This window comes from Pleurodeles waltl, chromosome 4_2, assembly GCF_031143425.1.
Source record: "Pleurodeles waltl isolate 20211129_DDA chromosome 4_2, aPleWal1.hap1.20221129, whole genome shotgun sequence".
In the NCBI taxonomy this organism is placed as follows: domain Eukaryota; kingdom Metazoa; phylum Chordata; class Amphibia; order Caudata; family Salamandridae; genus Pleurodeles; species Pleurodeles waltl.
In genome coordinates, this window is record NC_090443.1 from 1034091235 (window position 1) to 1034108398 (window position 17164).

The 17164-nt window shown below is 49.3% G+C and overlaps 1 protein-coding gene across 3 annotated transcripts in view; it reads right to left on the bottom strand.

The window, feature by feature from the left end:
• Positions 1–17164, bottom strand: part of KDM2A (lysine demethylase 2A) — a 448889-nt gene that overhangs the window by 15933 nt on the left and 415792 nt on the right. For all 3 annotated transcript variants that reach the window (XM_069232944.1, XM_069232943.1, XM_069232945.1), the window contains 2 exons: positions 16768–16931; positions 10396–10554 (listed from right to left, as the gene is read on the bottom strand). In XM_069232944.1, coding sequence (XP_069089045.1) covers positions 10396–10554; positions 16768–16931 — 323 coding nt within the window. The remainder of the gene's footprint in view (positions 1–10395; positions 10555–16767; positions 16932–17164) is intronic.

Here is a 17164-nt window from a genome sequence, read left to right on the forward strand (position 1 = left end):
TCCATTATGTAGCTGGACATAGGTAGTGACCTATGTCCAGTACACAAGTAAAATGGCATCCCCACACTCTCAAAGTCCAGGAAAATGGAACTGGAGTTCATGGGGGCACCTCTGCTAGTGCAGGGGTGCCCTCACACACAGGTACCTGCACCCTGCCCTCTGAGCTGAGGGGGCCTACTCTAGGGGTGACTTAGTCACCAGTAGTGAAAAAGGGTGCATGCACCTGTTTTACGCAGACTGCAATGGCGGGCCTGCAGAACCTTTTGCATGGGCTCCCTGTGTGTGGCAGAATAACTGCTGCAGCCGATAGCGATCCCCTGGTAGCCCAGTGCCCTGGGTACCATATAGTAGAGACTTACATCGGGGGACCAATATGCCAAATGGGGGAAGAACAAGGTACAGTTACCAAATTTTACAGGAGAGAGCATAACCACTGGGGTCCTGGTTAGCAGGATCCCAGTGAACACAGTCAAACACAGCCAACAGGCAGAAAATGGTGGAAAGCATGCCAAGAAACAGGACACTTTCCTACACTGATCCAAAGGGATTTATCTAAACCAGACTGATCAAGACTTACAATGCCCGTACTCTGCTTTCAGAGGCAAAATAGTCCTAACAGGCCCTAAGAAAATCTACTCCAATCACCAGTAAGTACCATGGAAATTACCAAAGGGCTATTTTTCGTGCAAAGGAAGCATGTGTAGCCACACAGAATTTTCTAAGAGCCCTGACCTCGGCCTCAAATCACTACTGGAACAAGCACAAACAAATTACAATAGTGACATTGTTATATACTTATTACTGCGTCCATGCAAAATTAGATCTTATTGGTAGGTCTACCAGGTAAATCAGAACCAGAGTACTGGAACATAATTTCAAAATAAGACAAGCAATAGTAACAAATAAGTGCTTGCTTTAAGGAACATCAACACAGCAGATTAACTAGATTGGACTACGCCTGAGAAGATAATGGAGCAACCACTCTAAAATAGACTTCTGTTCAAAGAAAAGAAACTGATTTACCAAGAGAACAATCAATCAGTAATTTCTAAAGCGCAGCTAATCACCCGTAGGGTCTCAAGGCGCTGCTTGCTGGAGTGCTGTTCAATTGAAAAGCCGGGTCCTGAGGTCCTTCCTGAACTGCTTCAGTGATTTGGTCTGCAAGAGTTTGCGAGGTGGTGTGTTCCATGTCCGGGCTACAAGGTAGGAGAAGGATCTTCCTCCTGCTGTGCTTTTTCGGATCTTGGGAACGGCTGCGAGGGCAAGCTGGGAAGAGCAGAGTTGTCAGTTGGGTACATAGAAGGCAAGGCAGTGGTTGAGGTATGCCGGAAGTGCCTTGTAGGTGTGGATTAGGAGTTTGTATGTGATGCGCTTGTTGACTGTGAGCCAGTGAGGTGGGAGGAGATGTGGCTGTGTTGTTGGGGGGGGGGGGAGGGGGGATCCAGGGAGAGTCTGGCTGCTGCATTCTGGATTCTTTGTGGTCCTGGTTGCAATTTCTTGGTGATGTCGGCATACAGTGCATTGCCGTAGTCTAGTATGCTAGTGACGAGTGCGTAGGTGACTGCCTTCCTCATGTCAGAGGAGATCCACTTGAAGATCTTTTGAAGCAGTCAGATGGTGTGGAAGCATGACGACGAGACGGCGTTGACTTGGCGGATCATGGATAACATGTACATAACAGGCCTAAACAATAAGACTGAATGGCACTCTTACAATAAAAAGGTCAATCAGAATTATAACCTACTGAACACTATTTGCTAATGGTGAGGGCTAAGTGGTAAATGAAGTATACAAGAGCCACAAATCCAGAGTCCGTTTTTAAATCACCACTAACAGAATGTATCTGTAAGGAAATGCCTCCTTGGCATGGTTGCCCCCTGACTTTTTGCCTTTGCTGATGCTATGTTTACAATTGAAAGTGTGCTGAGGCCTGCTAACCAGGCCCCAGCACCAGTGTTCTTTCCCTAACCTGTACTTTTGTATCCACAATTGGCAGACCCTGGCATCCAGATAAGTCCCTTGTAACTGGTACTTCTAGTACCAAGGGCCCTGATGCCAAGGAAGGTCTCTAAGGGATGCAGCATGTCTTATGCCACCCTGGAGACCTCTCACTCAGTACAGACACACTGCTTGCCAGCTTGTGTGTGCTAGTGAGGACAAAACGAGTAAGTCGACATGGCACTCCCCTCAGGGTGCCATGCCAGCCTCTCACTGCCTATGCAGTATAGGTAAGACACCCCTCTAGCAGGCCTTACAGCCCTAAGGCAGGGTGCACTATACCATAGGTGAGGGTACCAGTGCATGAGCATGGTACCCCTACAGTGTCTAAACAAAACCTTAGACATTGTAAGTGCAGGGTAGCCATAAGAGTATATGGTCTGGGAGTCTGTCAAACACGAACTCCACAGCACCATAATGGCTACACTGAAAACTGGGAAGTTTGGTATCAAACTTCTCAGCACAATAAATGCACACTGATGCCAGTGTACATTTTATTGTAAAATACACCACAGAGGGCACCTTAGAGGTGCCCCCTGAAACTTAACCGACTATCTGTGTAGGCTGACTAGTTCTAGCAGCCTGCCACAAACCGAGACATGTTGCTGGCCCCATGGGGAGAGTGCCTTTGTCACTCTGAGGCCAGTAACAAAGCCTGCACTGGGTGGAGATGCTAACACCTCTCCCAGGCAGGAATTGTCACACCTGGCGGTGAGCCTCAAAGGCTCACCTCCTTTGTGCCAACCCAGCAGGACACTCCAGCTAGTGGAGTTGCCCGCCCCCTCCGGCCACGGGCCCCACTTTTGGCGGCAAGGCTGGAGGGAACAAAGAAAGTAACAAGGAGGAGTCACTGGCCAGTCAGGACAGCCCCTAAGGTGTCCTGAGCTGAGGTGACTCTAACTTTTAGAAATCCTCCATCTTGCAGATGGAGGATTCCCCCAATAGGGTTAGGATTGTGACCCCCTCCCCTTGGGAGGAGGCACAAAGAGGGTGTACCCACCCTCAGGGCTAGTAGCCATTGGCTACTAACCCCCCAGACCTAAACACGCCCTTAAATTTAGTATTTAAGGGCTACCCTGAACCCTAGAAAATTAGATTCCTGCAACAAGAAGGACTGCCCAGCTGAAAACCCCTGCAGCGGAAGACCAGAAGACGACAACTGCCTTGGCTCCAGAAACTCACCGGCCTGTCTCCTGCCTTCCAAAGATCCTGCTCCAGCGACGCCTTCCGAAGGGACCAGCGACCTCGACATCCTCTGAGGACTGCCCCTGCTTCGAAAAGACAAGAAACTCCCGAGGACAGCGGACCTGCTCCAAGAAAAGCTGCAACTTTGTTTCCAGCAACTTTAAAGAACCCTGCAAGCTCCCCGCAAGAAGCGTGAGACTTGCAACCCTGCACCCGGCGACCCCGACTCGGCTGGTGGCGATCCGACACCTCAGGAGGGACCCCAGGACTACTCTGATTCTGTGAGTACCAAAACCTGTCCCCCCTGAGCCCCCACAGCGCCGCCTGCAGAGGGAATCCCGAGGCTTCCCCTGACCGCGACTCTTTGAACCTAAAGTCCCGACGCCTGGGAGAGACCCTGCACCCGCAGCCCCCAGGACCTGAAGGACCGGACTTTCACTGGAGAAGTGACCCCCAGGAGTCCCTCTCCCTTGCCCAAGTGGAGGTTTCCCCGAGGAACCCCCCCCTTGCCTGCCTGCAGCGCTGAAGAGATCCCGAGATCTCTCGTAGACTAACATTGCGAACCCGACGCTTGTTTCTACACTGCACCCGGCCGCCCCCGCGCTTCTGAGGGTGAAATTTCTGTGTGGACTCGTGTCCCCCCCGGTGCCCTACAAAACCCCCCTGGTCTGCCCTCCGAAGACGCGGGTACTTACCTGCAAGCAGACCGGAACCGGGGCACCCCCTTCTCTCCATTCTAGCCTATGTGTTTTGGGCACCACTTTGAACTCTGCACCTGACCGGCCCTGAGCTGCTGGTGTGGTGACTTTGGGGTTGCTCTGAACCCCCAACGGTGGGCTACCTTGGACCAAGAACTGAACCCTGTAAGTGTCTTACTTACCTGGTAAAACTAATCAAAACTTACCTCCCCTAGGAACTGTGAAAATTGCACTAAGTGTCCACTTTTAAAACAGCTATTTGTCAATAACTTGAAAAGTATACATGCAATTTTGATGATTTGAAGTTCCTAGAGTACTTACCTGCAATACCTTTCGAATAAGATATTACATGTAGAATTTGAACCTGTGGTTCTTAAAATAAACTAAGAAAAGATATTTTTCTATATAAAAACCTATTGGCTGGATTTGTCTCTGAGTGTGTGTACCTCATTTATTGCCTATGTGTATGTACAACAAATGCTTAACACTACTCCTTGGATAAGCCTACTGCTCGACCACACTACCACAAAATAGAGCATTAGTATTATCTATTTTTACCGCTATTTTACCTCTAAGGGGAACCCTTGGACTCTGTGCATGCTATTCCTTACTTTGAAATAGCACATACAGAGCCAACTTCCTACAGTATCACTGCAGGAATTAATAGGAAAAAGGAATAGATTAATTGCACAAGTCTTTACCTGAACCAGAACTTTAGTGATGTGGAGGCATAAATGCTCCTAAAAGCTCTGGGCCATCTTTTGGGGCTTGGGTTGGGTCCTAATTCTAATACAGAAGAGGGCCTCCTGCAGTAGCTATCGCCTAGCTTGCATTACTTAGTGAGGTATTCACTTGACTTATCTGTATAATATAATACTAATGTAAACCATGCATAGTAAACCTCTGTAAGAATGATACCTACCTAGGAAAGCACTGCTGGCTGCTCCGAATATTGATGACCACATGATAGTTTGCATGCTACTGGCTCGCTCATTAAATGCGCCCTGGACCTACTGCAAGGCCATGCTCCAGACCCACTATTCCTTATGGAAACGTGGTTAAACCCCCACCTCCGCATCAGACAGCCACCCCCCACGGCTACAAGATCACCATGCAAGTCAGCAGAAGCTCAGAGGGGGAGTCACCAAGTCTAGACTAGAAGTGAGTCTTGTCTGGTTTTGGCACCAGAAGTATACTGGAGTGGAAGCCTTAATTAATCTTTTTAGGATTTTCTCAGTTATGTGTTTGTATAGAAGGTCCTTGGTTTCGAGCTGCATCTCCTCCTTTGTGTTACAATTTCTTGGTTTTGATTTCATGATTGGTGGGTATCTTAACAGTTCTATGTCGTAACCATGCCAGATGTTTAGAATCCATTAGTTGGTGGCAATTATTTGTTACTCCGAGAAACCCTCTATTCGCCCCCTATGGGTGTTGGGGTATACCTGCTGATAAGCCACTTCTTTGAAATCCCTGTGTGTCTCAGGGCAGCGCCTCTCCCTCTAGCCCGACTTCAAAAGGGCTGCCTCGGTGTGCTAGGGTATAGCTACTGAGAGGGTGTGCTTTGAGGGCTGAGCCGTAGCAAAGTTGAGTAAGGGGTAAAGATCTCCCTCATGTGGCTGGTCTTCTCCTAAGCATTGCTCCTCTAAATCTCACTGAATTGGAAAGCTCCCATAGCCCTTGCATTCCCACTACCTTCCTTCATTTTTTCCTATCAAAAACGCTGCCCTCCCCTCTTGTCTGAAACCAGATACCCAAAGCTATGCGTGTCTCCTTTGAGCAAGTAGCCAGTTGTTTGAAGGTACCACTGTATCAGTTGCACCTAGTGCTGACAAGGCGTGTTTGTGATTGGGTGAGCCTCTTTGCTCTAGTCTCCGCCAGGGATGTGTTGTATTAGCTCCCCGATTTCATCATAGGTAGCAGTACCTATTATGCACAGCATAAGAATTAGCAATGCGCCATTAGTTGGCCACTGACCTCTCAAATTTATTCACCCCACCATCTTTATCTTTTACTCTTGTTCGGTGGAGAGTCCTTACGGGGGGCACTGGCCCTTTTTTGTGGTGGCAACACATCTGGAGTCTGTCATGTCCTTGATGTAAGCCAGGCCTTTGGAGGAGGGCAAGCTTTTCCACCCTGGGAATCGCTTTTGGTGGTTCCCTAAAGGCCCCTCGTCCATGGTCAAGGACACAGACTAACAGTAGGAACTGGTTCTTTCTCTTTGCAGGCAGAAGGGTCTCTAGGAGGAAGCAGGACTGTTGTTCCTCCAGTTGCATCCCATATGTGCCTGCTGTCCTTTCAACCAGTGCGTTTTAGACAGCAATGTTGGCAGAAGGTGATGGTCTGGAGGGATAGGTGTTCACTATTTCAGAGCAGTCTGTGTCTATGTCCTGCCGCCACTCTTCATTTGTGTCTGGGTCTTAGAGAAACCTCTGGCCAAACGGACCACCTTCTGGGTGAATCTCTTCACTGACAAATAGCACTTCCTCCTCCTGGGAATCAAGTGTTGTTGGAGGCGTTGGTACCGCCCTGCTCCACATCCTGTCCTCTTGAGGATAGAGTGGAATGATGATTCCCTTGAGGAAATATAACTCCTTCCTCTTTACGAGGGCCTCTATTTCAGCTTTGAACCTGGTTTCTTTCTATGTCAATCTTCTCCACTTCAGAGCCAAGGCTTCCTTCTCTCTAGGCACTTTCCTCCTTCTGCCTCGACTGCCTTTTAAGAGTCAAGGCTGGCTCCAAGGGTTTATTGCCAAATGTTTTTCAACCTCGACCTATGGGGTTCCTTTTGTTTATGCTTACCCTCAAACACCGTTGTTTTTGGAGTTGAGGTAGCCTTTGATTTTTAGTCAGAATGTTATGCTTTTTCCCCAATTGTGCCTGTGTTAGCTGGTGCTTCTACGACTCATCCTTTGGCAACGTCTTCAGCTTCTCCCTCAGTTTTGATAAACTCTTCATCAGAACCTCCTCCTTCTGCTACCTCAGTTTCTTCTGGGTTCCCGTCTTTGCTGGACAGGCAGAGGTCCTTCAATGATGATTTTTGTGACTGCATCTTGGTGAAATGAGCCCACTTTAATTTCTCCCTCGTCTACAGGGCCTTCGGTTGGAACCCTGAAAACACATTACAGCCCTTGGCACCACTGTCTTTAGGTTGGAAAAGGTTGAAGTCCTCGCAGAAATTCTTATGTGCGTACATATGCTGGCATTTCAGGTAGAATCTATAGAGGGCCAACCACAAGATGGGGAATAATGTAAAGCATGTGTAGGAAAGTCCCTCTTACTTGCATGGTTACCCCCCCCACGTTTTCCCTGTTGTCAGAGAGCTTAGACTGCTCTTCACTGGGATCCTGCTAACTAGGACCCCAGTGATGGTGCTCTCCCCTCTAAATTTGTTTCTCTTGGTACCCTTTATAGCCCATAATTGGCATGTTGGTGTACCCCTGTAAGTCCCTAGTATATGGTACTTAGGTACCCAGGGCATTGGTACACCAGGGGTCCCCAGGGGCTGCAGCACGTATTATACCACCCATGGGAGCCCATGCAAACTGTCTGCAGGCTTGCCATTTGCAGCCTGTGTGAAAAGATGCATGCACCCTTTCACTGCTGGGCACTACATCATGTCACTGTAAGTCACTCCTATGGTAGGCCCTTCCAGCCCTAAGGGCAGGGTGCAGGTCCCTGTGTGTGTGGGCATCCCTGCAGGAGCAGAGGTGCCCCTACGAACTTCAGTTCCATTTCCCTGGACTTCGTAAGTGCAGAGAAGCCATTTTAGCTATGTACTGACCATAGGTCACTACCTATGGTCCATCTACTTAACGGTAACTTTGAACCCAGGCATGTTTGGTATCACACATGTCAGAATCATACCCCAATACTGATGCCAGTATTGGTGGCATGATTCTAAGAACTCCGGGGACTCCATAGAGGACCCTCCCGAGTATTGCACCTACCAATCTTCAAGGGTCTGTTGAGCAGGCCATGCTGCTGCAGCCCCTCAGACAGGATTCTGCTCTTTTGCTGCTTGACCAGCTCAAACAGGGGACGGAAGAACAAAGGATTTCCTGTGGGAGAGGGGTGCAACCTCCTCTTCTTTAGAAATAGGTCCCTGCTCTAGCACATAATTGGAGAAAGAAAAGGGGAGTGACCACTCCCCTGTCCATCACCACCACAGAGGTAGTGGCCAGATCTCCTCCAGGAGGCAACTTGATTCTGCCATCTTGAAATCAAGATGGGCAGAGGCCCCTGGTAAGATGTGACTGGTCAGGTTAGGCAGATTACGTCAGTGACCCCCTCTGATAGGTGGTCACCTTGCAAAGTGACCAAGCCCCTTTTGGGGCTACTTAGGGCCTCCCTTGCAGGTGGGTCCCCAGAGTCGAGGTGCAAGAATCCACCAGGATTCCTCTGCAACGACCTCTCCTGCTCCTGGCCACCAGAACCGCTGCTGGACATCACAGGAACCGACCTCTCCTTGCAACATTGTTTCCACGGCTCCAGTCCGCAACCTGCAACATTTGCACGGCTGTGCATCCTCTGGGTTGGCATTACTTCACCTGCACCGAAGAAGCAAGAAGGAATCTCCCTTGGAGTGAAGGAGTCACTCCCTTGTATCCGCAGGCACCTAAGGCAACAACGTCCGGCTGCTGGGATCTGCTGTTCTCTGGACCTGCGCAGATTCTCCAACACAGGTGGTGGTTCTGAGGGGTCCTCTTTGTCCTCTCTGCCTTCTGTACAACTTGGGAGATGGTGAGTCTTTGCCTCTTCCTCCAAGACAGAACCCCTGTGCACCGCGACTGTTGTAGCAACCAAGGCTTGTTGATTCCTGCTCTGAGGGATCTTCAGGCTCCAAGTAGCCCAGCCCCCGCACTGTACCTCTATAAGGAGTCTCCTCTCAGCTGCGCCAACGACATTGGACTACTCTTGAGGAGTGCTGCCTGGGCTCCACTGCGACTTACCGTACCTGCTGCTAGTGGGATGCTTGTGTGGGGGGGGGGGGGGGGGGGGGGGGGGGGATCAGATTCTGCTGGCTCTCCGGTCTTCTTAGGGTCAGACGAGACTCTCCCCTCTTCCCCCCCCCCCCCCCTCCAAGGGTGGAGCACCCAGGACCTTGCTGGTCCTCCTCAGCCCTCCAAATCTCCAACAGCTCCAACTGCATTTGCTTGTGGGCAGTGCTCCCGACCACTGATCTTTGTGCAATCCGGTGACCATGGAGGGACAGCTTCTAGGCAACTTCAGGGACTACTATGCAGCTCCTGGACTCCACAGCTGGATTTCATCTATCACGTCGACCTGGATCTTCACTCACAGAAGGGTGGGTATTGCCTCCTGCCCCAACTGGACACTCCTGTGTGGACTGGGCTCTGTCCCCTTCTTTAGCAGGTCCTCTTCATCCAGAATTCACCGTCGGGTTCCTCCTGCCTGGCCCTGTTCTTGCAATATTTCATTTACGATTCCCCATGTTAGCCTCTGGGAGGACCTATACTCAGCACAGAGTACTCCTTTCTCTTTGGTTTAGGAGTCTCCCTCAACTGCTTCAACGTCAACTTTCAAGGTTAAGCCGAAATCTGTGGGATTACCAACAGTAGTGTCTTTGGCTCTGACCAATGGGGTTATCTGCATTTCAACTTCTCTTCAGTCACAGTGAATTTTGGAGTCCGCTGTGTCTTTGAGAACACCCTTGAGCATAAAGATTTTAACTGTCCTGCTATGGCCTTGTGTGTGTGGCGTTAAGCCACTTCTTGTGCTCCTCCTTCTTAGTGTCTTCTTCCCAAACTGCCTTTTTGGGTTACACATCTATCCCCTTTACTTCGGATCTTCCGCGCACTTCCCTCCAATCACATTCTCGGGGGAATAGAGCAGAACAGCTTAATTCTTGGTTTGTTTTTAGATACTTGTGATGCATCCGTATAACAGAGAATGGGTCTCCGAGAAGGAACCCATGCACCTGTTCTGTCTTTCTGCAACTCCCCTCCCATCCCAATGAGGGAGATTTCCGGGTAAGTGAGACTACATGAAGATAGAAGACACCCAGAAAATAAAATGTAAAAAAGGAGAGAATTCCTGATGCACCCATTAGATAGAGAAATAAAGCACAGCATGTGAATCCAGAAAAAAAAATCATACTGCAAAACGTTTTTTGTATGTGTGGCTAACTACATGAATAAAATACTGCTATACTTTTGCTATACAATCTGAACCACTTCAGGAGACTAGCGACTCAGACTGAAGTGGGCAAGAAACATTCACAAAAGGTGTTTCTTTTATAAAACATGAGGTGCTTCTCTTCAGCACAAATGACTGCATGTGCCAAAACTGCTTTTGAGCTGTAATACAATCATACTGCATGCACTAGAATGAGCACAGGGAACATCAAAAAGTATTGTAGTTTTCTGTAGCTGTGATCTGTTCCATTTGGTGATCTCCCTGGTGTTCACTGGAAGCCACTTTAGTTTAGGCCAGACGACAAGCCCACAACACTGCTACACTGACATGGGAAAAAATGATTAAAAATGTCACTTACCTGGCTTTTCAGAAGGCGGTGTTAACAGGTCTCGGATCTGGGTATCTTTAATGCCTGGTGCCCACCGCAGATCAAGTGTCCTGAGAAGGGGGCAGCTGGAAGTGCTGAGAGCAGAGATGGCAGACCACGAACAGCCTGCTAGCATGAGGTCTTTCAGGCCTGCAAGGGAATGGAGAAAAGTGTGAGACACCAAATACATGTGAATCACCAAAGCCATGTCTGTACACTTAATGTATACAAAATAAATAGAATTTGGCCAAAGGCTTCAAATCTCTGAAAGTGGACAAATACAGGAATTACCAGGGTTGCAACTGCAAACAGTTACATGCTTATAGCTAATTATTAAGCTTTTGAGGCTCAGGAAATATGCACCTCAATAGTTTAAGGAGTTTGACAATAACAGTTGTACAGGTCAGTGTGTGAGCATCCTCGCTTCCAATGGACTGGTGGCTAGATGTCACAATGCTGAAAGTATGTGCTGACATTAAGATACACCAGGAATGCGCAAGAAAAATAAGTAAAATTAAATAGACAAGATAGGTGCCGGTCATCTAGAAAGACGATGAATTATTTGGATAAAACAAAGAAAAGCTTTCAGACTTAGGCTCTTTAACAGTTTGTTTTGTGCAATTGGCTAGAAAAGTATTGTTGCTTCATCGGTACTTCTGTAATCATGCAGGAGACGCATGAACTGCTCCCTTTCAGTAACTGTACTCAAAACAGTTACTCTGCTCAAACGTGGTATTTTGCCCTGATCCCATCAGGTGGCAACCTAATATAGAGTTGTGAGGTTAGTCATTAAAAATGTCAATGGAACTCAAAAGTCCACCATATGGAGAAAATGCAGCAACCTCCCCCCTACAGGAGATTCATGTGAAGGGATTGATGGAGGACTAAGGCTGCTTTCCCTGATGCACCCCTCCGGAGGAAGAGGCAGTGTGCTGCTGGATGGCCCCTCGCGTATGTACTCTACCCTGCCCCCTAGATCATCTTTAGGGGTGAGAAGTATTAGGTTGCTGACCTGCGGACTGGAATCTCCCCCGAAAGGAAGAGCTACGCCCAAACCCCCTGAACCTCCTAAATAATCTTAACGGAGTAGAGTTGGAAGCTTGTAAGCCAAAGGATCTTGCGGAAGCCCTACTCTCCTTGAACCGTTCCAAAGCTTTTGTTCCGAAGAGTTTGTCCCCATCAATAGGTAAGTCTAGGAGAGTAGATAGTACATCGGAGGAGAATCCAGACGACCTTAACCAGGCCTGACTTCTGGTCGCTATGGATGTGCCCATTGCCCTGGCCACTGAATCAGATGTGTCTAGCCCTGACTGGATGACCTGAGTTGCCGCCGCCTGTGCATCAGCCAAAAGGCTCAGAACATCCTGTGACAACCCAGTCTGTGCAGTCTTGGCCTCCTCCATTAGGGCATAGATGTACCTGCCTAAGACACAGGTTGTGTAGGAAGTTGGCTCTGTATGTGCTATTTCAAAGTAAGGAATAGCATGCACAGAGTCCAAGGGTTCCCCTTAGAGGTAAAATAGTGGTAAAAAGAGATAATACTAATGCTCTATTTTGTGGTAGTGTGGTCGAGCAGTAGGCTTATCCAAGGAGTAGTGTTAAGCATTTGTTGTACATACACAGACAATAAATGAGGTACACACACTCAGAGACAAATCCAGCCAATAGGTTTTGTTATAGAAAAATATATTTTCTTAGTTTATTTTAAGAACCACAGGTTCAAATTTAACATGTAATATCTTGTTTGAAAGGTATTGCAGGTAAGTACATTAGGAACTTTGAATCATTTCAATTGCATGTATACTTTTCAAGTTATTCACAAATAGCTATTTCAAAAGTGGACACTTAGTGCAATTTTCACAGTTCCTGGGGGAGGCAAGTATTGGTTAGTTAGTTTTACCAGGTAAGTAAGACACTTACAGGGTTCAGTTCTTGGTCCAAGGTAGCCCACCGTTGGGGGTTCAGAGCAACCCCAAAGTCACCACACCAGCAGCTCAGGGCCGGTCAGGTGCAGAGTTCAAAGTGGTGCCCAAAACACATAGGCTAGAATGGAGAGAAGGGGGTGCCCCGGTTCCGGTCTGCTTGCAGGTAAGTACCCGCGTCTTCGGAGGGCAGACCAGGGGGGTTTTGTAGGGCACCGGGGGGGACACAAGCCCACACAGAAATTTCACCCTCAGCGGCGCGGGGGCGGCCGGGTGCAGTGTTAGAACAAGCGTCGGGTTCGCAATGTAAGTCAATGAGAGATCAAGGGATCTCTTCAGCGCTGCAGGCAGGCAAGGGGGGGCTTCCTCGGGGAAACCTCCACTTGGGCAAGGGAGAGGGACTCCTGGGGGTCACTTCTGCAGTGAAAGTCCGGTCCTTCAGGTCCTGGGGGCTGCGGGTGCAGGGTCTTTTCCAGGCGTCGGGACTTAGGTTTCAGAGAGTCGCGGTCTGGGGAAGCCTCGGGATTCCCTCTGCAGGCGGCGCTGTGGGGGGACAGGTTTTGGTACTCACAGTCGTAGAGTAGTCCGGGGGTCCTCCCTGAGGTGTTGGTTCTCCACCAGCCGAGTCGGGGTCGCCGGGTGCAGTGTTGCAAGTCTCACGCTTCTTGCGGGGAGATTGCAGGGTCTTTAAAGCTGCTCCTTTGGATAAAGTTGCAGTCTTTTTGGAGCAGGTCCGCTGTCCTCGGGAGTTTCTTGTCGTCGTCGAAGCAGGGCAGTCCTCAGAGGATTCAGAGGTCGCTGGTCCCTTTGGAAGGCGTCGCTGGAGCAGAGTTCTTTGGAAGGCAGGAGACAGGCCGGTGAGTTTCTGGAGCCAAGGCAGTTGTTGTCTTCTGGTCTTCCTCTGCAGGGGTTTTCAGCTAGGCAGTCCTTGTTGTTGTTGCAGGAATCTGATTTCTAGGTTCAGGGAGAGCCCTTAAATACTAAATTTAAGGGCGTGTTTAGGTCTGGGGGGTTAGTAGCCAATGGCTACTAGCCCTGAGGGTGGGTACACCCCCTTTGTGCCTCCTCCCAAGGGGAGGGAGGTCACATCCCTAATCCTATTGGGGGAATCCTCCATCTGCAAGATGGAGGATTTCTAAAAGTTAGAGTCACCTCAGCTCAGGACACCTTAGGGGCTGTCCTGACTGGCCAGTGACTCCTCCTTGTTGCTTTCTTTGTTCCCTCCAGCCTTGCCGCCAAAAGTGGGGGCCATGGCCGGAGGGGGCGGGCAACTCCACTAAGCTGGAGTGCCCTGCTGGGCTGTGACAAAGGGGTGAGCCTTTGAGGCTCACCGCCAGGTGTTACAGCTCCTGCCTGGGGGAGGTGTTAGCATCTCCACCCAGTGCAGGCTTTGTTACTGGCCTCAGAGTGACAAAGGCACTCTCCCCATGGGGCCAGCAACATGTCTCTAGTGTGGCAGGCTGCTGGAACCAGTCAGCCTACACAGATAGTCGGTTAAGTTTCAGGGGGCACCTCTAAGGTGCCCTCTGTGGTGTATTTTACAATAAAATGTACACTGGCATCAGTGTGCATTTATTGTGCTGAGAAGTTTGATACCAAACTTCCCAGTTTTCAGTGTAGCCATTAGGGTGCTGTGGAGTTCGTGTAAAACAGACTCCCAGACCATATACTCTTATGGCTACCCTGCACTTACAATGTCTAAGGTTTTGCTTAGACACTGTAGGGGTACAGTGCTCATGCACTGGTACCCTCACCTATGGTATAGTGCACCCTGCCTTGGGGCTGTAAGGCCTGCTAGAGGGGTGTCTTACCTATACTGCATAGGCAGTGAGAGGCTGGCATGGCACCCTGAGGGGAGTGCCATGTCGACTTACTCATTTTGTTCTCACTAGCACACACAGGCTTGTAAGCAGTGTGTCTGTGCTGAGTGAGGGGTCTCTAGGGTGGCATAATACATGCTGCAGCCCTTAGAGACCTTCCCTGGCATCAGGGCCCTTGGTACCAGAGGTACCAGTTACAAGGGACTCATCTGGATGCCAGGGTGTGCCAATTGTGGAAACAATGGTACATTTTAGGTGAAAGAACACTGGTGCTGGGGCCTGGTTAGCAGGGTCCCAGCACACTTCTCAGTCAAGTCAGCATCAGTATCAGGCAAAAAGTGGGGGGTAACTGCAACAGGGAGCCATTTCTTTACAGGTTGCATTTGTCGACTTTAGGGCCATACTACATTAAGAGAAAGTTTTCTTCGTGGGCTGTTCCATTTTCTTGGATTCTCTGACGGGACCCCAGGAAAGGACCCAGGAGCTGTACGTGAAGAACATGAGGCTTGCACCACCAAACTCTCCGGAGTCGGGTGTTTTGAAAGAAATCCTGGATCCCCAGTAGCCACTCGGTATCTTCTTGCTACATATCTATTCACTGCTGCAGAAGACACAGGCTTTTTCCACACTTCCAAGATTGGATCCATGAGCACCTCATTGAAGGGGAGAAGCGGTTCCACCACAGCTGAAGCAGGGTGCAATACCTCAGAGAGGATGTTAGTCTTAACTTCAGCAGCAGGAAGTGGAAGGTCAAGAAAATCCGCCGCCTTCCTCAAAACTGAGTGAAACGATGCCGCCTTTTCAGTGTACTCCCCTGGAGAAGCCAAGTCCCATTCCAGGGAAGTGTCCAGACCGCTGGGGGAGTCCAAGCCCTGTAGGTCCCCCCAGGGGCTCTCCGATCTCTCACTCTTCCAGAAGCGGTCGCCTACAATCCTGCTCTTCAAGTAGTCAAAGAGCTTTTCTCCTGGAGCGCAGTCTGGCCTCAATTCTCAGAGTCAACAAGGCATTTATCGACGCCAAAGACCTTGGTTGGCGTCGATCATCGGATCCATCCAACACTGGATCAATCGGTGCCGTGGGTTGATGGACCTCCCTCTCCGGCGACGATTGAAGCTGAGGCGAAGACATCGGCGCCGGGGCAGCAGAAGTCGTTGGCGTCACAGGCCTTCTAGGCGACGCCACCGGTACTGGCGCCGAACCAGCACCTCCCACAGGCCAGAAAGGCATGAAGGGCGTTGGTCTGCACAGAGCCGGAACACCCAAGTCAAATGCCATATAACCCGAAGGTCCTGCAAGATCCACCGCCCGGGGCCATATGGGCGAAGATATTAAACATCGCATTTAAAAATGCGGCTGGATCCATACCTGCGCCGGCAACGCCGGGTACTCCTGCGGCGCCAGTGCTTGAGGTGGACCCGCCGTCGGCTTGGGCACCTCCGATTGCACCGGTGAGAAAGCCGGACTCTGATGAGGTTCGACCTCAAACAGATGGCGACAGAGAAGCAGGTGTGGTCGACGGTTGAGGTATCAATGTCAGGCTAACTTCCCAACTCGTATGGCACCGAGCCGACGTGCGTTCGAGTGGGACCGGTCCTTACTCGACCGACGTCGTGAACCATGCCGGCGCCATGAGTCATGGCGACGCCTCTTATGAGACTTCGAAGACTTAGAAGAAGAACTTCGATGATGTTTCTCCTTCACCAAGAATAACTTCGCTTCCCGCTCTTTGAGTGCTTTGGGGTTCATCCATTGACATGAACCGCATTCCTCGACATCATCATCGGAACAGACACCACAAGCAATCATTATGTGGATCCGTAACCGACATACGGCCACCACACTCCCTGCAGGGTTTAAACCCAGATTTTCGTGGCTGAGACATTATTAACTAAGTATCACTACACAAAGATACAGTTGCTCCCTGGAGCCTCGAAGAAATAACAGTTACTCGAAGGCACGGAAAAAAGGGAAATTACGTCAGCACGCCGGCGAGGACCTCTTATTGCCTGGATGACATCAGATGGCGTCGCGTGGGAGTCGGGCAATTGTGACGTCCTCGTCGACGTGCAGAGCTGGAAGAAAATTTCTATCAACGCTGGCACATGGGGGAAAATTCATTATGTGAGGAATCCACAGGTAGTTGTATCCATCAGAAATGAGAATTTTAAGTGACTAGACCTGGTGGCATTAGGAGCAGACATTCCCCCGTCCATCATTCATGTTGGGTGAGATGAAACACAGGGGATGCATCAGTGATGGAGCTTACTACAAGACCCTGGTGCTGAATCATGCATGTGCTGTAACACAGATTAAATAGAAAGTAGACTACTCTATCAGAGAAAAATTCAAACACTACTCAGTTATCAAGAAAATAGTCTGCATATATCTAAACGCATTGTGGGATAGGTTTAGATGCACAGGCCATGTTGCAGGGCTGAGGAAAATGAAATTTCTAAATTTCTTAGGGGAAAGAATGAATTGCAAAGCCCCCGGTTAAGCTGAGAGAGAATACCTGCTGATGCAAATCATTACAGAAAATGTGGCCTTACTTTCATGCAGGATGAAAAATTTGTATTATAGCACGAAAACTTTGAATATCAGAAGCCACTGTAAAACCTCACCTGGTAGTCTGTTGACAAGCCATGTTAGTTGCTTTTTGGAGATGTTCGTCCAGCTGAGATCAAGTATGACTGGTTGCCGTTTGATGATGCCGCTGAGAGCTTGTGGGACTATGGTCTTCCACCGGCTCAGATCAATCTTTGTCCACAGTCTCTTGTCACAACACCTATCCCAGACAGATGGAAGAAATATATTAAACAACAAACTTTAACATGTCGCAGAAGTGGCTATTCTGGAAATGGAACCAATAAGTGCTAATCCCTCTAGATATTTCTAACCTTCTTTGGCTCAATAGCATATCTGTTTATTCGCCATAACCTTAGGCAGGACTAACACCTAGAGTCCAATAACGCTGATGTCTTTACCATGTGATTGTGTCAAAGAATAAGCCCTAAACTA